The sequence below is a fragment of the Plecotus auritus genome (assembly GCF_963455305.1).
Source record: "Plecotus auritus genome assembly, chromosome: 8".
In the NCBI taxonomy this organism is placed as follows: Eukaryota; Metazoa; Chordata; class Mammalia; order Chiroptera; family Vespertilionidae; genus Plecotus; species Plecotus auritus.
In genome coordinates, this window is record NC_137782.1 from 43,469,694 (window position 1) to 43,492,241 (window position 22,548).

The 22,548-nt window shown below is 43.0% G+C and overlaps 1 protein-coding gene across 2 annotated transcripts in view; it reads right to left on the reverse strand.

Annotated features, from left to right (window-relative positions):
• Window positions 1-22,548, reverse strand: part of GALR1 (galanin receptor 1) — a 56,703-nt gene that overhangs the window by 28,365 nt on the left and 5,790 nt on the right. The window contains exons 3-4 of one of the 2 annotated variants that reach the window (XR_013961466.1): window positions 16,675-16,998; window positions 15,074-15,154 (exon numbers count right to left, since the gene is read on the reverse strand). Coding sequence is in view for 1 of the 2 variants with exons in the window: in XM_080684818.1 (XP_080540944.1) it covers window positions 16,681-16,998 (318 nt within the window). In the remaining variant the exon portion in view is untranslated. Of the gene's footprint in view, window positions 1-10,170; window positions 15,155-16,674; window positions 16,999-22,548 lie in introns of those variants that run through there. The other variant, XM_080684818.1, reaches the window with a different exon arrangement.

Below are 22,548 nucleotides of genomic sequence, written 5' to 3' on the forward strand. Positions count from 1 at the left end.
AAATATTTAAAAATTGGGACCAGGTCGTGCTGCACCTGTCTTTTTTTTTTTTTTAATTCCCACCTGAGGATATTTTTTCCATTGAATTTTAGAGATAGTGGAGGGTAGGGACGGGGAAATAAAGAGAAACATCTATGTAAGAGAGACACATCGATGGGTTCCTCCCACACACACACCGACCAGGGCCAGAGATTTAGCCTGCAACCAGGGTACTTGCCCTTGACTGGGAATCAAACCCACGACCCTTCGGTCCACAGACTGATGCTCTAACCATTGAACAAAACTGGCCAGGACTGCCCCTGTCTTTTATGTTTCCTGCAGCACCAGCTTGTGTGCAGGTAACAGGTCTTTCAAGGGCTTCCCAGAGCTGAGTTACTGAGAGTGGAAACAAAGTGTGTGTTGGGGAGTCTTAGACAGCAGACAGCCAGGGATCAGGACTCCAATTCTGGATCCTGGCATCACAAACAGCAGGGGCCTGGGCAGGCAAAGGTGGGAGTCCTGTGGCAGGTTCGTGCACCTGCATCGTGCTCCAAGCTGCAGCAGCACCAACACTCCTCTTCCTGCTGATGGCTGAGTTCCATCTTTGGGCGGGTGCATATGCTCTGATAGTGAATGGAATCTCTGTTGTATGGAATCTCGTTGTGGGGAACCAGCCAGGAAGGAGTATCTTCAACAGAAATCCCACAGAGCCGTCTTCCCTAGTATCTTGGGGAAAGTTCGAATTGGCTTTTTAATTAAATGCTCTCTGCAGAAGCAGCATACCCACACTCTTCTCTACCTCACTCTGAGAGATGGAATGGCTTAGCCAGTTGTCGGCAAACTCATTAGTCAACAGAGCCAAATATCAACAGTACAACGATTGAAATTTCTTTTGAGAGCCAAATATTTTAAACTTAAACTTCTTCTAATGCCACTTCTTTAAAATAGACTCGCCCAGGCCGTGGTATTTTGTGGAAGAGCCACACTCAAGGGGCCAAAGAGCCGCATGTGGTCGCGAGCCGCAGTTTGCCGACCACAGGCTTAGACAATTAAGAGAGAGACATAGATTTAAAGAAACCCATTTTTGACTAAATTTCACTATACAAAAGGCAGGGGAGAAGGCAAAAGAAGAGAGATGAATAAACATTAATCGTGCTTCTTTGTTTTACTTCTCTTTACCAGGGGAGGCTTCAGTCCACCCCCCAGAGCGATGCTTCAGCCCCCCAGACCAGGAGACTCCGAGTCTGTTCCGACAATATTGCCTGGAGGAAAACGGACTTCCATAATGATGCACATGGTAAAATCACGTGGAAAAAAAAGCCACGGAAAATGAAAATCCTCCAAAAGCCCACTGGGGACAAATTAATACTTGACTCACAAATACTTTACTAATTTTCACCTGGGTTATTGCATTATTGTTCATAAAATACAGCTAATATGGTGCAGTATGCAAATTCCAGAGGAATATTGGAGACACAGAAAAGTAATATTTACCCAATGTAACTGTGAAAATTTTAAATGTAAAAAACAATTGGTAAAATACATTAGAATTTCCAGGTTATGCAAACTAACATATCCCATGGGGTCTGGCCACAGTTTATTTGCATTTTAACTTAGCTTGTTTTCATACAGTAATCAGGTAGGTATATGTCTTATGGGTACAAAGAAGAAGTTCTTAAGTGGATATGGGTAGAATAAGAAATACAGATACTCAACAGAGGCTGCAACCAAATTTAAAAAAAAAGAAATCTAATAATGCTGAGTGCTATGGGGAGGCAATTCAGAAGCCCAGTTATGGCTCATTGCCTGGGTGGAAACCAGGTCTTTCTTTGTGTTTTGGCCCATCAAAGAATGATTACATGTTATTAGAGCCAAATTAAATGTTAAAGTGCATTTGTCAAAGAATGAACCACATAATGAACAAACATTTAAGACAGCCCTCTTCTCAGAATTTTATTTTTATTCCAATAAATAAACCGTAAAGTCCTCCAATGTTCAAGCTGGAGATAATTTGGGGAATAGCGACCTAATTTTTAAAGTAAATTGGAGCCCAAAGGGGAGTTGGCAGCACAGACAGAGGACTCTCCTTCCTCATACACTTGTCTTTCCAATCAGGTCCCCAAGGATGAGCCAGTGAGTGTTGGGGCGTGGGAAGGGTTGCCTAGTTCCTCTCTGGCCAGAGCAGAATCTCTGTACTTCCCATAAGGCTTCAGGCTAAGGGAGTTGCTATGAAACCAACCATCTTTCTGTCCATGACATAGCAGGGCAACATCACTAAAGGAAAAGAATCCTATTGAATTTAACTTAGAAATGAGCCTGCAGTGGAAGCTGCTTTGTCCAAGAGCAAGAGTGAGCCTTTTGTCAACCATGGACTCTGGGAGACGATGACATGTCAATGAATGACCCTCCAGTATAACAAATGCTCCATCAGGTGGGGCGTGTGGATAATGGGGGAGCTGCATAAGTGGGGCAGGAGGATATGTGGGAAATCTCTGTACCTTCCCCTCAATGTTGCTATGAACCTAAAACTGCTCTAAAAATAAGTAACTGTGTATGGTGCCAACTGGGTACTAGGCTTATTAGGGGGATCACTTCATAAATTATATAAATATCTAACCTCTATGGTGTATACCTGAAACTAATATAAAATAATAGTGAATGTCAACTGTAATTGACAAGTTTAAAAGGAACTATAAAATTAAATTTAAAATAGTCTATTTTTAAAAACCATGAGCTGCTAAACTGTATAGATAATTAGGTAGATGATCATCTTCATTGTGGGGGAAGTTACACCACTGAATATTAGGTTTATCTGTAGAAAATATGACTCCTCTAAGGGGGTCTCAGCTCCAAATACTGGAGGCCATTAGCCAATTCTCAGCAAGACTGGAGCCAGAGGTGGAGGAGAAGGACCAAGGGTTGCCTAGTTTATACAACCTTCAGCACCTGCTCCAGCTTATGTTCTTCACATTTCTCCACTGCACAGCCACATTCATCAACTGCCTGCTTGTGAAGACACGCTGGAACAAGAGCAGATCTGTGGAATATTGAATACGATCTTGAGAAAATTTGGAGAACTGATTGGTGAAGGAAATGTGGTTAGAAAGAAGTGGAGGGAGGGGTGGAGGGAGAGAGAAAAGGAGGAAGGGAGGAAGGGAGGAAAGGAGGAAGAGGCCTGTTATGTGTGGTACAGCAGGAAGGGCCTCCATCTATTCTTATTTGCATATTAAAGGGTTGAATTATATATTTATGCTGAAGTAGCTTGGAGCATCCTTGTATATTCATTTTCCATTATTTTTATTTCAGATATAGGCAAAGTATTTGCAGATATATAAATAGAAATGTAATCCAACACCGTACAACAACATGAAATCCTGCTTCCAAATTAGCTTTCTGTTTTTAAAAAGGAACAGACATGGTGCTCTTCTAATTAGAAAATTATTTTTTATTAACTGAATTTGGAAAATGCATTAAATGCAAAGAGGAACATAAAAATGATTCATAAGTCCTTGCCAACTCGTGTTTTAAATATGTCTATATGGTGTGTATATAATAAGCGTGTTCACAATAGTGTGTGTGCATATGCACGTACACACAGAAAAGAGATGTACTGCTTTCAATGTTCTATTTTGTGCAAATAGTTGCTATGGTCTATTTTTCATGCTCAGCTGCAATGTTTTCCTGAGAACACAGTTGTACCCAGGAGTCCTATGGATATGACAGGGACAAAGATATTAGCCAATTTAAGAGGTGCATATTAGACTACAATATTCCAATTATGTCAAAGTTACAGCAAATTGACAAAGTTCAAGAGATTTAGCCTTGTTCCTGCTCATTTCTGTTTGTTGTTGATAATTCCTCCTGTAAAACTCTCTAACTACAGGGAGGCACACAGAGGAAATGATTAAGTATTTGGAGAGTTGGTGAAGAGGAACAAATACATATGGAAAGGTAACTGGAAAATTCAGAATGACTTATATTAGTAAATGCCAAACACTTACGGATCCAGACAATGGGTAGAGTTCCACCAGCAAGATGCGAGGGCTGGAATCGCAGGCAGAATTGAACTCAGAAGAAAGAAACTACATTTGTACATGTGTAGACTCTGCATTAGTCACATTCCTTGACTAACTGAAGCTATATATCCTTTTTCTCTTCATTTAAAGCTCTCATTCAAACCTTTCTTCTCCAAGCAGTATGGTCTGATTGTGTGTGGCAAAACTTAGTTATCTTCTTAAGTTCGAAGTGCTCATTCTGGCCCATGAATCCTACAGGACCCAACCTCCTGCTGGTTTCAATTGATGAGAGCTGCCCCATTTGCAATGTTCTAGCCACAGCATCCTGACCAACAGGATTGTTTTCCATCTACAGCCTGCTGCTACTCTTAGCACCGCTCTCCTCTGCGCCTGTGAAGGCTTTCCCCATCTGCATCCAGTTCACCTGCTCACTCAGCTTCGGAAAAGCTTCTTGTCTCCCAGACACACATCACCTGTCCTTGGGCCTTGCATGTCTCCTGGCGCCCTCCCCCTTCCCCACACACACCCTCAGGCTCACTGCACTGGGACTTCCTGGTCAATGTGTGGTGTTCCTGGAAGGTTGTAAGCTCCATAGGGCAGAAATCACTGGGTTCAAGTATCACTATAACCATAGCAACCAGCATTTTGCCTGATACTTCATAAACACCCCAAATTAGCTGAGTGTCTTTACTCAAACTAGTTGGTATATCAGCATTTCACTATCCTAATTCTAAGACACAAGAAACTTGACCGATAATCCTAATGTCCAATCCCAATACTAGACAGTTGGTTATTTAGTTTCTCCAGTGCGAGTTGATACTGAGATAAAATTTGATCTGCCATTAGCAATCCATGCATGAAAGTGGGCACTAGAATAAAATAGCTCTAAGGATTTTTTTTCAGCTACTTTAGTTTAACAAGGCAGCCTATGACTGCTAATGAGGTATTAGACTGGGATCTTTATGGGTTCCAAATCTACTTCATTGGTTTTAAGAACATATGTTAGTGGGGTATTTAAAAAAAATGGTGCTACTGATGTTTTTAAGGCCATTTATTCAGTAAGAGCGGAAAATCATTATAGCAAAAATGCCTTAAATCAGAATCTTCCTAATTCTCCTCTTATAATAGTGCCCAATTTTCCACTGGCTCCTTCCACTCTCTCTGGTTGTAATGGGCTGCCTGTACCTGGAGTAACCTATACCCCTGAACAGGTATCTCATGACACCCAGTTCGTTAAAGGGAGGTTTAGAACTAAAGTCTGATTCAATATAATTTGGGAAACAGTTACTAATTCCCAACTCTAGGGCTTTGATTGTGGTACCATTCACTGAAATAAGTTATGACTTCTTCCTGTATAGGTATTCCTCTAATGCCCTCACTTTTTAAAGTTTAAAATCAATAACTTCTTTTAGAAGCAGTCATAGGAGACTACTTATTGTTTACAATTCAAGTTCCCTGGTGAATGAATGAGTGTCTGCAATACACATCTATATGCATATATATTTATAGCCTCTAAATGTGACTATAATAAACATGTTCATCTTCCTAAACTCATATTTATGAATTCTAGTAAAAGAGACAAATTATGGTACCTTATACATTCTGCATGAACCATCTCAACACATTCTTCAGTTTAGCAATAATTTAGATAATGTATCTTAAGACTATGAATATTTAATCTTCCACTATTCTGTGCCTAGAGTATAATAATCTCCCTCTCTAGAAACAAATTCCTGGAATTTTATTCATTCTCTCCCGCCTTCTCTGAATGATATAATTTCTTAAGAGCCACTCGTCAGAAATTATGTCTAGAAAAGAGACTATAATACACATCCTGTAATTAAGTTGGACTTCAGAGAGCAGAGTGGCATTTATATGTATTAATATCTTTATTTCAAGTGGCTACAAGCACTTTCTCCTTCCACAGTTAGCCCTATAAAGTCAGACAATTGCAATTTACATAACAGCATGAGAGACACTTGAATGTACCAATTAGAGTTTGATGAAAACTTTAGTGCTTAATAATGTACTCCTCATGAGAGCTTTATGCATAGAGAAAGATAAATCATATGCACACACATTCTGGCCTGGCCTTCAAAAAGGTAGAACTATAGAACTGGAAGTTAATTTAGCTGCATGAGGTACAACATCTCTGCTGGGAAGAATGTGCCTGGACTAAAGGGCTCACAGATCACAGGAGTTACCACCTTCAGAAACAGCCCATCTCACATTCACTGTCCCCTGGAAACCCTGGTGTCATAGTTACTAACCTGTTAGGAACAAAGAAATGAGTGTTATCTCCCTACCTCCACCCAAAATCCACCAATTTTATTACAGCAGTCATAACTTTCCCTGGGTTGGGAAGGACAGGTGGAGAGTCCCTTCTCACTCATCCCATCAACACATCAATGAGCATCTTGGGTGAACATAGAGATGACTCTGTTCCATTCAGATGCTGTGCTGGTCCTCAAGCCTGGAGATGCAGGATAGGTGAGCAGGCAAATTGCATCCTGGACCATTGCACGGGGGTGAGTGTAAAACCACTATAGGACAGGCTCTGGTCATCAAGGAGGGTGCTACAGACTTGAGGTTTGTGTCCCCAAATTAATTTGTTGAAACCTAATCCCACTGTGCTGGTATTAGAAGATGGGGCTGTTGGAGGTTATTAGGTCACGAGCATGGAGCCCCTATGAGTGGGATTAGCATCTTTATAAAAGAGGCTCCAGAGAGCTCCCTTACTCCTCTGCCATGTAAGGACGCAGGAAGTGGGCTCTCACCAAACACCAAATCTCCCAGCAACTTGATCTTGGTCTTCCCTCTTCCAGAACTGTGAGAAACGAACTTATGTTGTTTCTAAGCCCCCCCGGGTCTATGGTATTCTCTTATGGAAGTTACAACAGACTGAGGCAGGACAACTTCCCAAAAGAAACCAATGAAGTCCTGAGAAACACTGATGGGGTTAAAGAGGGTGATGCCAGAAAGATGGAACAGAGAAGACACACCGTGCTGCTATGCAGTCTTATCAGTGGTGCTCCTAAACATACCTGATAGCCCCACATTCAGTATTTAACTCCTGATAGCCCCACATTCAGTATTTACAGAATATCATTAGCACTGGATTTTTTCCCATTTTTAAGTAGTATTTTACTATGTCATTGAATAGTACTTATACCTAGAAAATATTAGAATATGCATTTAAAAATGGCTTTATTGAAGACAATTTTTTCTTAACTATCAAGTCTATTAAATTTTTAAATACTTTTCACTTAAAGGAAGCATAAATGACTAATTCATGTATACATCATAATTTTGGTAATTTTTGTGGTATTTTTAAATTACCTTGACAATGGATGACAACTCCTATGGATCAAGAACTTTCCTCTTATATACACAGGGGGAAATCATACCAATTTCTATAGGTGTGCCAAAGTACAATATGGAGCTTCCTCTTACTAAATAAATAAACATGACAGGAAGTGGAAAGGAAAATTAAGATACTATTCAATCCTCTGTGGCATCACAGATTTGGGCACAAGGATTCACTATAGATCAGGCAATATTAAAAAGCATTATTGAACTCAAGATAGATTTCATCTGTGTTCTTTAAAGTTATGATGATGATAAGAAACTTCAGGAAACATGGAAAAAAGGGGGGAAATCTAGGGACAAGCTCTGACAATCCAAAGCCCTTTCCCATGGCCAAGATCCTCATTTTAGGGGTACAAACAAGTCCTATAATTTGATGTAGCGAGTGCTGAAGTTTCTTCAATAATCAAGTTACGTTTTAAATAGCATTTTTTGTAGTTTGAATAAATTATATATCTCTGTGTATTTCTAGCCTTAAAGCATGTAGACTGTGCTGTGGTTAATAAAACTTAAACCACTTTAATGTATCACTGATTTTCTGTTGCCATTTTTCATTTTGTATTTTGTGTGTTGATCTTGTATCCTGTAACCTTACTGAAATCACTTAGTTCAAAGAGGTTTTTTGTAGATTCTTTAGGATTTTCTATGTAGACAATCATATCACTTACAAAAACAATTTTTCCTTTCTGATCTTATGCCTTTTATTTCTTTTTCTTGCTTTATTGCAGTATTACATACCTATATTGAATAAGAGCAAATATCCTTGTCTTCTTCTAATCTAAGGAGGAGGCATTCAGTCTTTCACTATTAAGTGTGACATCAACTGTAGGGCTTCTTGTAGATGCTACTTATCAAAATGAGAAAGTTCCCCCCTATTTCTAATTTTCTGAGAGTTTTTAATCATAAATAGGTGTTAGATTTTGCCAAATGCTTCTTCTATGTCAATTATAATCCTATGATTTTTTCTTACTAGCCAGTTATTATGGTGGATTACATTGGTTAATTTTTCCATGCTGAAAAATTAAATTTCTGGAATAAACCTTACTGGTCATGGTGTATATTTCTTTTTAAGCATTACTGGATGTTAATCAGCAATATTTTATTGAGGTTTTTTGTGTCTATGTTCATAAGAGATATTGGTTGGTAGTTTTCTCTTTTTTTCATATTACATGTTCTATATTAATATATACTAAAATTATAATTACTCTTATATGAAATGCTGGTAATTATTTGTGTTTTCAAAAATAATCCTTAAACTACAAAAGGTTGGACATTGCTGGGCTAGGTAATCATGAATATCTCTTTTACTTTTGTGAAATCATAGTTCAATTCGTGAACAATGCTCAGGCATTAGAGGGTGATGGAAAGACACATCCTGATGAAAAAGCCAGACATCAATGTCTTTAAAAAGCAAGTGGGCATTTGGGGAAGAAAAAATACTAGTTATCTAAAATGGGGACAATCAATTTACCTTCAGACATCTTCCCAGTAACATTTAAAATTCTGAGCAGGGTCTAAAAACTTATAATAAAAACAAAGTGCAATAAAATGATTTCATATTTGACATTGTTTTTCAGGAATCAAGGCACCAAATGAATCTTCTCAAACATGCAATAAATAACTCAGGAATATTGTGCCTTTGAGACCTTTGAGGGAATAAAATATTATTTGGTCAGATGAATCCAAATAAAGAGCTCATAAAAAGAATTTAAAAACAATCTATTGGTAAGCAATGTTAAATTTAAATATAGAATTAAGATTTCTGAAAGAGTTTTCCATGAGAACACAGTCTAAAGCTGAAATGTTTTTATAGTTTTAATCATAATGACTCTAATTCCCTCCAAACTTTCATAATTTTTGTTTTTAACTTATGATGATCAACTCTTTAAAATTTAGTAATTCTTTCTATTTCATTCCATTTTATTTTTTGCCAATCAAATTCAAGTGAGATTAAATTTAATAATTTTATTTATAAACTAGAAGCCTGGTGCATAAAAATTCGTGCACTGAAGGGGGGGGTCCCTCAGCCCAGCCTACGCCCTCTCACAGTCCCAGAGCCCTCAGGGGATGTCCTCTGCGGGAGGCGACTGGACAGATCAGGGGAAGGTGCCACCCCCATCACCCTGCTGCTGCTGCCACTGCTGGCCGCTATGGCTGCCTGAGCCTCGGCCCGGCCCTCGCAGCAGCTACTGCGGCTCAGGCAGCCGCTGCGGCTTTGTCTGGAAGATGTCCACTCTAGTTAGCATATTACCCTTTTATTAGTATAGATAATTGGCACATTATGATCCAGTATTTCTAAAATGTCTTCTTCCTCCCTCCATCCCTTCTTCTTACTCTTTGTGACTATTTATGTCCATTGGGGAGATACCCTGAATGATATTCAGAAGATGTTGCTAATGGCTATTTCTTGATAATAAAATTTTGGGTTAATGTTTACTTTCTGTTTTCATAATTTCTTATAGTAATTTTGTCATTTTTACAAAAAAAATGGGCATGTATTAAAAAAGAGAGAGAAAGAGAGAGAAAGTGGAAAAGAAGGGGAAGAAGAGGAGGAGGGGAAGAGAATAACATTTTTCAAGTATAGGTGCCACTACCATGATTCACCCATATTTTCTATAATGGCTCCCAAGAAGAGTCAAACTAATTTAACTCAACAACCTTGTATTATGTTCCTATAATTTGGGAAGTGCTTTATAAAATGGTGCAATTATGCCTTGTTTGAAAATAGCATACTCATAAATAAGAACACTTTGAGCAACAAATTTTATTGTCAATTCAAGAAAATTGGTCCAAATCACAAATTCCAGCTAGATTTCATGCAGCACTCAGAGGTAGGGCGATTTAGAAGGACTGTAATTGTTACTACATGGATTTATATAACTTCTTAACTTTTGGCTTTTGGCTTTGCAAGTTTATTTGTATTAACACTAAGTTTATACATGACATCCATGCCAAGTTTATAGATAATGAGACAAATTTTAGAGAGACAAATATGAGAAAATGCTTGGAACAGCATTTAGAGTGAAAAGATTCATGCTCAGTGTTATTTATACAGCAGTATTTAAGCAATCACATGAATAAAATGAAAACACAAAATACATAGATTTTCTTCCTTATCTATACTACTACTACATTATCAGAAGATCTTTAATTGAAAACCTATAAACACAAAGTAAGCTACATTTATCTCTTAGAGATAATAATGTAGGTAAAAATTAGCAGCCACACAGAAAGACATGCACACATTTATTTAAACATTGAGTTCAAAAATTGACATGTAACATTTTTGAATACTCTCTTTACCCTTCTACATTTTGGTAGGAATGAAGTGAATGTATAGGTGCTCTTGTCCACCAAGCTATATTTTTAAGGAAAAATTATGATTATCTCTGAAATCCTTAAACGTAAATTATCAAACTCCTTCACACTCTTGAAAACTCTTAAATCTATGTAGCTGGGTATTATAAGAGTTGAACACATATTTTATAAATCTGGTCAATGTAAACCATAAAAATTTGAATGATTTGGGCTCCCCATCAGCCAATTTTTTTCACCAAATCATAGCAGTTTGGAATTGTAAAGGGCCATCTCTACATGAGTGGTTGTGAACTCAGGTCGTGCACCTGGAGATCTTTTAAAAACATGCCTGAGCTCCAACTCCAAACCAATTAAATCAGGTAGCAATTCTCAACCTGTGGTCCCTGGACCAGCAGCATCTACATCAGCAAAGAGCTTATTAGAAATGCAGATGGGTAGGGGGCACATCAAACTTCCTGAATCAGAACCTGTGAAAGTGAGGCCCCGGCAATCTGTGCTGTAACTGGCTCCTCAGGTGATGCCCTGTTTAGCAAGTGTGAGAACCATGCTCTCGGGTGAGGGCAGAGCACCTGTGCCTCCTCTCACACCCCAGTTCATTCACAAGTGCTGTCGGTTTTGAGGCTCATTCACCCTCTCTGAATTCCTCCTTTACATGTAAGAATACTCAAGGCAGTGTTTCCATAAGCAACTTCCCAACAGAATTGGGAAATGTCCTGATGTCCATCCCCTTTTTACAACACGCACAGTGTCCTCCTCACCTAGGCAGATGTCACTTGAGAAAGTCAAAGATTTGTCCCTGACCCCAATGAGCTGTGTCATTGAAATTTACTTCTTCAGCTACATCTGCGTGCCAGCTACATTCCCTTTAGAAGGAAAGTACCACAGTTTCCGTTTCAAACAGTATTTTTTTTTCATAGTCAAGGCGGGGCGGCCCTGACAAATTGTGCCAAACAACAGCTTTGCAGTGATATTTTTTCTTCTAACAAGATGGGAAGACTTCTAATCGACGTAGCCCCCACACACCTCTGCTTGCCTGGATCTTTGCTGTCTCTAAATCAGTGATTCTCAACCTTTCTAATGCAACCCTGCTAGCGGTTCTAAACCTGTGGGTCGTGACCCACAGGTTGAGAAGGTTGAGAACTGCTGCTGTAGAGCCTAAGACCATCAGAAAACACAGATATTTACATTACGATTCATAACAGTAGCAAAATTACAGTTATGAAGTAGCAACAAAAATAATTTTATGGTTGGGGGGTCACCACAACATGAGGAACTATATTAAAGGGTCGCGGTATTAGAAAGGTTGAGAACCACTGCTCCAAATGGAGACACCATCTAACTATTAGTACCTATGATAGCAAACCACAACAGGACACTTGTTTATAATTCTGATCCTGGTTCTCTGACTTAGGGTTGTTCCGTGCCCCAGAGCCCCACCTAGATTCCCCTTCTCTCATCACAGACCCGGAAGCTCTGGCCCAGGCATGACAGACAGCCCCCTCCCCTGCTGAAATTGGAGAGTGACCCAGTATCACTTGGCATGCCCAGAAATCTGTTCCCTGGCAAGCAGGATGATGTGGCTTAACCTAAAGGGACACCAAAACCTTTAGCTTATAGGGTCGGCGCTTCACACAATTGTCTGACTATGGCAAACTAAGCCAGCCTTCAAACAGATGCAGAACGGCCCGCTGAAGTTATTTCCACAAAGTCTACTGAAGCAAGAAGCTTACTCAGCACCCTCCTTCCACAATGACCCAGTCACCAGGGCCGCACTCAGGACAGAACCCGAGTCCTCAGACGCTCAGGACCAACGCTGCTAAGCGATGGGGAGTGTGCGTTCAGGACCCAGCAGTGAGAGGCATCAGCACAGCAGAGGAGCAGGCGCCCAGGGCCTGCTGTATCTCCAAAGGTCTCCTGCCATCAAGGAGGTGCGCCCAGGGGCCCAGGGTGGCAGCTGCCGTTCCATGGGTGGGCAAACTTTTTGACTCGAGGGCCACAATGGGTTCTTAAACTGGACCGGAGGGGCGGGACAAAAGCATGGATGGAGTGTTTGTGTGAACTAATATAAATTCAAAGTAAAGGAGCGGAGGGGAGAGGAAGAGAAACGGATAGAACAGCCGGATCCGGCCCACGGGCCATAGTTTGCCCAAGGCTGCACAGTGAGTGTGGGGGAACCTGCCAGGGAGGAACCCAGCATCTGGGGTCTGTGGCACCATCACCATAAACAACACCCGGACGCCTAAGGACACATGACCTGCTCTCCTTACACAAGCTGGCTGTGTGCAGACACAGCTCACACCAAGGAGACCTCAAGCATCTCAAATTGTTCCTCGGGCTCGATTTTTCCACTTCTAAAGGAGAAACTATCAAAGTACAGTACCAATTAGAATCAGATAAAATCACCATTCTATGAATTTTTTTCTTTCCAAGGCAGCAAGTAACCATCAGCATGCTAGGCCACCCACTCTTACTCTACGTACTTTTTTATTTTTTCTATCACCATTTGTTCCCTCTATGCCCTCCTCCACTTCCACCCACACCTCACACCCCAGAAATCACTTGTTGTTAAAACAAACAAGTCATTAAACAAAGTCACTAACATCTACTTGACGAATAGCCTAACATCCAACACTTTTTTAATGCCAAGAGAAATATAAGCTACTCACAAATTTAAAGCCTGGGGGATATTCTCAACCAGCATAGAGCAAAATTTACAAAATTTAGATGTTTCCAGAGGAAGCAGACATTGATATATTTACCCAATTTACACGACTGTGGTTTATGTATGTGCATTTAATAAACCCCTTCAAGCAAGAGCGTGATGAAGCTAACAATACGTTACTTTCTGGGTGTAAGCTGCCTCAACGCCAGCATTTCAGAACTTGAGGGAAGGAAACGGATGCTTAGATAAATTGTCCTGTCCTGGTCAGAAGAAGCCTGGCCTTGGGGGTTCAATTAACCCATCAGAATTATTACTGCCTTGTCTCAAAGCATCTGAGATGCCAGGCAAATGCAATCATCTGTGAGATCACAGTGTAAAACTGAGTCACACGAAGCCTTTGCCTGCGTGACTCACGCAGTTCAGCTGTCAGCCCTCCTCTCGGCTCTAACTCATCCCAGCTGAGGCCGAACAGGAATTTTCCTGTGTTGAGTATCAGAGTGAGGAGGTCCAGGTAGAAGCAAATCACCACCGAAGCACAATAAGTTGGGGGGCAGTGGAAGTAGACAAGGAAAATGGTGCTTTACTCCTAACATGTGCAGTACAATTTTGTTAACAGCAAACATATTTACCTAAAATGTGCAGGAAATGGCCTCCACCCACATTTCTGAGCACATGCAAGGTCAGAATAGGAGAGAGAGAATCTCTTTAAGGTGCCTCCTGGGAGCACAGGACCAGAGAGCCTTTCCGGCCTTGTCCCTGTATTCATCCATAGGAAACTGAAACTGGGGCTTATTCATGAAACAGCAAGCGCTTGAATATTTCAGAGCCTGTCTCCCTGCGTGGAAGCAAAATGCCCTGAAAAGTAACCGCTGCCTTGGCACCAAGGCAGCCAAAGCTAAGGAGGAACCATCCTATTTATTTGAAGTTCACTGAAAAATCAGGTTTTCGAGTAGCTGACGTCAGAGGCACACGCAGGCTTCTCCCTGAGCCTGGTGGCTGGAAGAAAAAGCGTGTTGGGTGCCGTCTGTCCTTTCTGAGGAAAACAGGCTGCTTCTGAACGGATCACGGTCACTGCATTGGGCATTAGGAAGGCAGCCACCCAGGAAAGGCACGCACGCCTCAGATGCTCCTTGGGAATAGGAGTCTGTGACAAGTTCTTAGGTTTAGATCTTTGCAGGATGTAAGTTTTCATCAGGATCAAAATTTGCTATAAAGTAAACAACCTAAACTCTGAATGAGATGCATGGACTAAAACGGCGGCGGGCGGGAAAGATATCCTAGCTATAAAATGAAGTGACTTGCATTATCACTCAGCAAATTGGGGGTTCACAGGTCAGTTATTACTCCGGCGCTGAGCCTTTGGCTTCCGTCACACCAACGGCATCTGGGAGGGACTGAAGAAGGCATGGCGTGGGTCAATGCATTGTGCTGAAGCATTTTCCCTGTGTCTTAGAAACAGAAGCATTTTTAAAATACTTCCATATGTGCGTGGGAATCGGAAGAGGAAACAAGGGGACAGACAGCCATGGCACAGGAAGCTGCTGCCATCCACGCAGGTCCCGAGGCCTCCAGCAGCGCAGTGTGCACAGAAGCTGATCTGGTATTTGCAACTTCAAGCTCCACAAGCACATGAGGTATTATCGTCGGGATACAACGTTTCTGCCGCTATATTTGAATAAAATGCAAAAAGATTTCCACGCACAGGACTTATGTTGTTCTTTAAAATACTCACGTCCACATACACATCACTTTTCTCTCCGGCCAGCAAGCATGAGGCTCAGCATCCCATCCTCTCCAAGGACTTCCTCCTCATCTGTCCAAAGACATCACAAATGTAACCCCTTGAGCTGGAGGAATGTAACTCGTGAACATCAATTGTGAGCTAGAGAAGTCAGCACGCAAAGACTTACATTGAGTCTGTTTTTTTGCCCTAAAATGTGATATTTTATATGGAGTCCTGATTTGACACAGGTGTACCTTACACAAAACCTTTTTTTTTAATCTTCATCCTTTTGTCTCCTCCTAAAATATATCAAAGTCTTGCATTCAGAAAAGTATCTTCTAATATAGGATAACGTGATCTTTTTATACCATTGCCTCATTGTAAACATGAATAGATATGACATTGTCATGAAAACTACATTTGAAACTCGAGTGGTGATGATTTCAACCCCAAATTAACATTTCCAGAGGGAGTAATGTGTGGGGTAAATGAGCAATAACATCATTACAATTCAATAAAAAAGCACTTGTTTGTACTAGAAAGGACATCCCTAGGTAGATATCCCTAGTGTTTTCTTCCAACGTTACCGAAGCCGAGCACTCGGCACACTGTCCCCGCAGGAGCAGCCTGCCCGCCCCTCCTGTGACTCACTGAATTCTGACTGCTCTTCGGCCCCTAGAAATTATTGCCTGCACATCATGCTCACTGACATTTCTTTAATTCTCTCTTTTGAATTGGTTCCATTTAAGGCATAGCTAAGTCCTCGGCCAAGTATATGTATAATTTTAATGCCCAGTTTCATTGTCAAAAACTCATTCACGGCCTCCACTGTTCGCATAGTTGTACTTGGCACTTTTCCCTCAATTTTACTTTTTCAGCCATCTCTACAAAGCCCAGGTTCACAGGGTAGGTTTCATGTGACGGGGCCAATAGCTCACACCCAAGAGTCGCTGCTGAAACACCCCTTTGAGCTCCTGAAACCAACTCAAAGGACCTCGTGGTCACAGCTGGAGGCAGCACACTGTCTGAATTCTGTGCGCCACTCACAGCCCGCAGCAAAGGTGACCTGTGCAAACGCACCAGACAAAGTCTGAACCCCTCTATGCAAATGGCCACAAAAATAAAGTCAGTGAACATTTTCACTGTCCATGATCATAACTTATAATGTTACCCCTTTTCTTAAAACTGAAGAACTAAAGCATAAATTTTTTTTCTAAATAATTCTGCTTCAAAATGTAGATCATAAATATTCCTGACCATATGTAAAGGTTTATTCCTTATTCTATAAAGAATTGAACATATCTATGGAATTCTATTAAACTTTCATTTCTTAAGAGGTATAAAACAAGGCAGCATTTTCTTTTCCTTTTTAGAAATAGGATTTTAAAATAAAATAAAATTTGGAAGTAATTTCCTCTAGACCTAGGGATTTCCTAAATGAATCAAAGTACTTTTTAAGCACAAGTAGAATTTAACCAAAACAATATGAATTGTTGTTAAGCTAACAAATACAGCCTTCCTAAACCTCCGCCCCCCCCGCCCCAACATCCCCTTGTGTTTTTACGTGCCTGGTCCACATGGGGAAAACACCATGCGAGGCCCACACGCACCTTTCTTCACACGTGCGTGCAGTTGGTGGATGGTGGGGTGTCCAATCGACTTCTGTTTTCTTTGGTGTCGCTGAGGGAGGACTTGCCACACACATGGCACTTGAACACCTGCTTGTAGGCCTTCCTGAAGTTCTCAGAGAGGAAGGCGTAGATGATGGGGTTCACGGAAGAGTTGCTATAGGCCAGGCAGTGCGCTGCGATGCGGAAGAGGAAGGAGGCGGGCGTCAGCGGGAAGACCCCAAACTCGACCCACAGGTGGATGACATGATGCGGCAGCCAGGAGATCCCGAAGACCACGACCACAACCAGGACCGTCTGTGCCGTCTGGGGGGGGGGGGGGGGCGGGAAGGAGGGGAGGAAGGCACATCAGTCCCGACAGGAAAGAACTCAGCATTGCAAACACGTCCTAAGATAATTTCATGACTCTTCCCATGGGATCCAATAGATACTAAATCTGTGCTCAGTATTGACCTTCAGGTCACAGACTGGTTTTGTTCAAACTTCTCCAGGACCTGGCATGACCTGGCCAGAAATAACTTAGCCGTGTGTGTGAAGTGTGTGTGAAGGATGGGACTGGTGCTTAGGTCATAGGAATAGATAGGTCTAGAGATTCAACACGGTCCCTTCAAAACCTTCAGAAGCACATGGAGCCTGCCCTGAGCAGTGGCCTCCACAGAGATGCAGATGTTTAGTTCTCCTCCTCAAACTTTGGCAAGTTAAGGGTACGAGTACATCCCAGAGACCGTGTGGGTTTCAGTCTGCAGACCAATGAGCCCACTTGCTGGCACTGTAACCCTTCCTGTGCTCCTAACCCAGCAACACCCAGAGGCAGGGTCCCTGTGTGTGAGTGAGGGGTGTCTATGGAGCAGGAATGGGTGGTCCTCCCCATAAGGACCTCAGCAGGGCCGAGCCTCCCTGCCTGCCCTCTGTCCCCTCCTGCCTCCCTCTCTCTGCACACTGCATTGGAGACACTCACGTCACCTCCTCCAGGGCTGCAAACCTACAGGCTGGGGTCAAGTACATGTTGAAAGGCAACAACTATGGAGCTGCTGTGATAAGCTGACACTCCATCTTTAGGATTCAGTCAGACATGGTGATCCACTGATATTTTTTAAACTATAAAATGCAAAGCAATCAGCTGGTTCTTTCCTTCAAGGGTGGCCTCCTCCACCGAGTGAAGCTGAGGAAGCAGCGGGGCCTAGCTGTCTAACGGTGACAGCAGAAACAGGGCCGCAAGGATGGCACTGAGGACTGTGTGACCTGCTGAGGTTACTCCCCATCTGCCCCCTGCTCCCCCAGGGAGCAGACCCCACAGTGATCACCAGCTGTCAGTGAAAGAACTGAGACTCAGAATGGTGAAGACAAGTGCCTGGTGTCCTACAGCTACACACAAAGTGAGAGCTAGAAGCCAGGTCCCAGTGACCCCAAAGCCATCCCTGACTGGGACACAGGCAGGAACTGCTCAGAACTCCTAGTCACCATCAACTGCCTCCCACCCGCCTGCCTGTTGGTGGTGATGTGGGCAATAAAAACATTCGCAGGAGACAGCAGCCATCAGTCCCCTCACTGACCATCCCAGGACATCCCCCATTCTCATCACCAGGGCGTCTCCTCCTTGTGGGGAGAAAGACTAAGGACATGAGAGGTGCATACTTTCAGCCCCTTGCCTGAAAGTGGCCTCTCTTTTTTCTCAGGTTTAGTCCAGGTTGAAATAGTTTAAGAGCATGCTTCAGTTTGTGGGGGGGGACAGGAACATTGGACCACTGGCCTCCCCACACATCTCAGACCAGGAAGGCGTAGGGGACACCTTTCCATCTCCCAGTGAGGACACGAGAGCGGGTGGGAGGTTTACCTGCCGGCCACCAGTCCACCTCCCCTCCTATACAGGAATAATCCTGGCAAAAACTGATGAATGTGAGAAAGAAAGTGGAGAGGAAACCAGACAGAGAGAAGGAAGAAGGTGAGAACAACACATGGAGCTTTATTTGTCTAATAGCCCTACACGGGAGGAAGAATGAGACCCAAGTAAGTGATTTCATGACCAAGAAATCACAGTTACACCACAAATTCCTCCGTGTAGGAAAGGGGGACCTCACATCTCTGCACTGTGGGGACATTCCCACATGACAAAATGACTTTTCTATTACTTGTCATGAGTTAGAATCTCACTATTCTAGGAAACAACACCCAGAATGCCGTGAGGAAGACACTGACTTTGTAAGCAGACTGGGGCAGAGGTGGTTAGAGGCGACCATCAGAGTTCAGGTCAAAGGCAGGACAAATGCAGGGGTCAGAGGGCAGGAGACAAGAGTTAAGCTCACTATCAAAGGACCATGGATTGTGCAGAAGCCATGACTGATCAGGCATACCCTGGCTCTGGGACCTGAAACACGCCATAAACCCCCTGGGCCTGGACTTCCTCATCTGTGCCTCAGAATCACCTGACCACAGGTTTTCACAGGTGGCAGGATTAGATGTTACTGCAGGAGGCACAAAGCAAACAAGTGATCGGCTCAGGTGCATTAGGGAACCATCTGCTCTCCATCCTTTTCTCCCTCAGTGCAGAAGACACTGGTTCCCAGATCACTGAGCCAAAACCACCTAGAGATCCTTCCACCTGCAAATGGAAAACATCACCTTCTTCCTAAAACAACAAGAGCATCTCTACTTCACAACACAGATGCACTCTGGATATTGTCTCTGGCTTCTGTTAGGGAGTGCCTGCCAAGTACCAAGCTTAGGGCAGGAGGAGAGCCAGCAGCTCATGGATTAGCAACTAGTGTTGGAGGACCCACAGGGAAATGCAGTACCTTTCACTGTGTATTTGGGTCATTCAAAATTTACCTTTTTACTATTCGTAATCTCTGGTCTGTTCAGAACCATGAGATCGACCTGTAGCTTCAAATGAGACTGGGTTACAATTTGCAATATAATATCAGGAAAGAATACTTAGTGGGCACTTTCATAGACTGTGTCATTTATCTCAGGCTGTTCCCAAAAGAGTTAACTAGAATGCTCCCCACTCAGCATCCACAGGGCTTCTCTATGTTCCCCGACTCCAGGTCAGCCCCGCGATGTTAACTCCAGCAAATGCATCCATGTGCACCCTTGGACACAGCACGTTGTTCATCCATGTGGGCCGTTGGACACAGCACATGGTTGTCTCCTGTCTCCCTTGCACAAAGGGTCCTAGCCCTTCAAACCCAAGGGGCTGAGAAGCTGGGAGGGATGGAGGGAATAGGGGAGATATGAGTATAGGGAAAAAGCCCCCACATGTTGGCAGAACACCATCCTTCACTCACTACTGCTTCCCATGCTGGCTGGATGTTAACAATCTGGTCAGAACAATGCTGTACCAACCGCCAAGCTGGGGCTGAGAAAGATGGACATGCTCATCCCTGCCAGGGCTTGGCTCCTACAGACGTCAGACACCTGGGCCTCAGCCCCATGGCTCAGGAAGTTTCCAAACATCTCAGGTGTTTGAAGAACCACTGATAAAGACCACAACAAAAGCAAATCATCTTGCCCACTTCCAGTTAAAGGTGAAGTTGTTTCCTCAATGTTCACCACCCCTGATTCTACACACACACACACACACACACACACACACACACATCGTATTCTCCTCAGAAAGACTTGGAAAAGCTGCTTCTTCTCTTTCCCTTTGAAATGTCAGGCTGTTGGGAAAGAATGCCCTTCTATGGATAATGAGGATGATTTCTTAAAATTTCTTACAGGGCTTTTCTTCATTTCCTACAGCTTCGGTCTGAATGAGAGACGGAGTCGAGCCTGGGGTATGTACCACTGTGCTCAGCAATCCACGCGGAGTGTGGAATCCCAGCCCAGGGCCACCATCTGCAGGTGTATCCTGAGCCCACACTGATTTTTCCACCTGGGCGTGGGTCCTTGTTAGCCTTGTTTCTTGTTGCTCCTTAGGCTGAAAGTATCTGAAAAACATTCATCACTCATCTTCCTGGGACATGCTCTTTTTCAAGTCATCGTAGACATCTGTTTTTTTTCTTCAAAGAATTTTGCTCAAAATATGTCTAATGGAACTAGGCTGGGCAGAAAAAAAGTAGCTAAAAGATGAGAATGATGAAAAACATGCTGTGATTGTATAAATGACGGTCGAAGAGCTCGCTGAATACTTGCAGCCAGAGCGGGAAGTGTCAGTGAAAGAACCCAGTGGCTGACATGGTGTCGAGAGGACCCCTGTTCCAGGTTCCTCCTGGCGGTGACCAACCCATATGACGTCTGTCCCATTCTGATGGCTCGCAAAGGCCATTCCAGAGCTCATCGTAGTATCTGACCGGCCTGTGGCAGAAAGCATTCCCCTATGTCTAGCTGTGCTTGAGCACAGCGCTGGCTCCATCGCAGGGCTCTATGCTGTCATTGCTATTATTCCTGCAGTGAAAATTACATCCTCCCCTGTATTTCCTCCAAAACATGGAGGACAGCTGCTTGGGGGTTCCCTGTGTGGATGGATACAGCTGAGAGATAGGGAGCTGGACTTAGCCACAGAGAGCAGGAACGGGGAACAGGTGAAGCTGAAGTGAGTGAGCTGTGACCATCCGAGCTCCATGGAGCCATCATCCAGCAGGCACTGTGTGGAGACGGGGGGCAGGGAGCCCTTCTGTTCCCTGCCTTCGGAGACTTCCCATCGAGCCTGGCTGTCTACCCCAGACCTCCCTCTTCTCTCTCCTCTCTCCACCCTCTTCTTACCCTCCCCTGCACCTCTCTGCTCTCTCTTTCTTAGACACGTACACACATACGCATGTACCATGCTTTATTTGTTCTATGCAAACAAGGAGGCAATTAAATATATCAAAAGAGATCTTCTGACATCTGTTCAGAGGCTATTAAGGGTCAGAGGCTGTGAGAATGGAAGAGAGACTCTGCCTCCCTCCTCCAAATACTGAAACCCTCTCCTAGGATAAGAATTACATATACACACATATATAATACACACACATACACATATATACATGTGCACATTTTACACACACAAAAATGGAATTAAGTAACTATTAAACTAGTTACTAATCTTTAGACCTTTTTATGTAAAATAAAACAGAAGTTTTTCTTATAATTTCTTATAAGACCTGTTCTCATTCTTTTAAACCTGTTCTCATTCTTTTAACCACTGTGTTCTTCTCTGGGACTTTCACAGGTTTTCTCCAACACTTTTCAAATACAGGAACTAAAATCACCATTGCATGCTGATGAGATCCAGCTAACCTTAAAGAAATGCTTGATTTCATTCCTGTTGCTGAGCACAAAATCTCGCGCATCAATGACAATCTGTATCATGGATAAGCAGCATCACCTCCTGGAAGTTCAGCCAGCATCCCCCCTCCCAGGGCCGTCAGGTGGACAAGGCTCATTCCTGTCCCTCTGCGGGGTCGGAGCCCGTGGCCACTTGGTCCTGTGCAGGGCAGGAGCTCTGCAAATAACCATCCAAGGGCAAGTATTACGATCCTTAATTGTTTTTAATGCATCCTTTTCTTGTAGATGAGGAGTGTGGCTCTGAGGGGAAACTAAGGGATAGATTAAAAACTGGGATATCTCCAGCATAACAAGGCCTCACTGAACACAGGCAGGAAACACCCACTCCATACCACCCCACACTTTTAAGCTGCTGTGCAGACGGGTCCACATGCTGGAACAAGCCTGTGTGACTGATGGCTGCCGGACACAAGGACAGGCACTGGAAGGGGCACTAAGACAGGCCTGCCGTTCACGCTGTGCCTTTCACTGTCAGTTGCTTCTCCTAAAAATTATCTGGTTGTATTTCAAATGCAAGCTGGATTGTGGCTTTTTAACCAATTGTCTAGCATTTCTATCCATCACCTTTGGGAACAGATGTATGTTTCC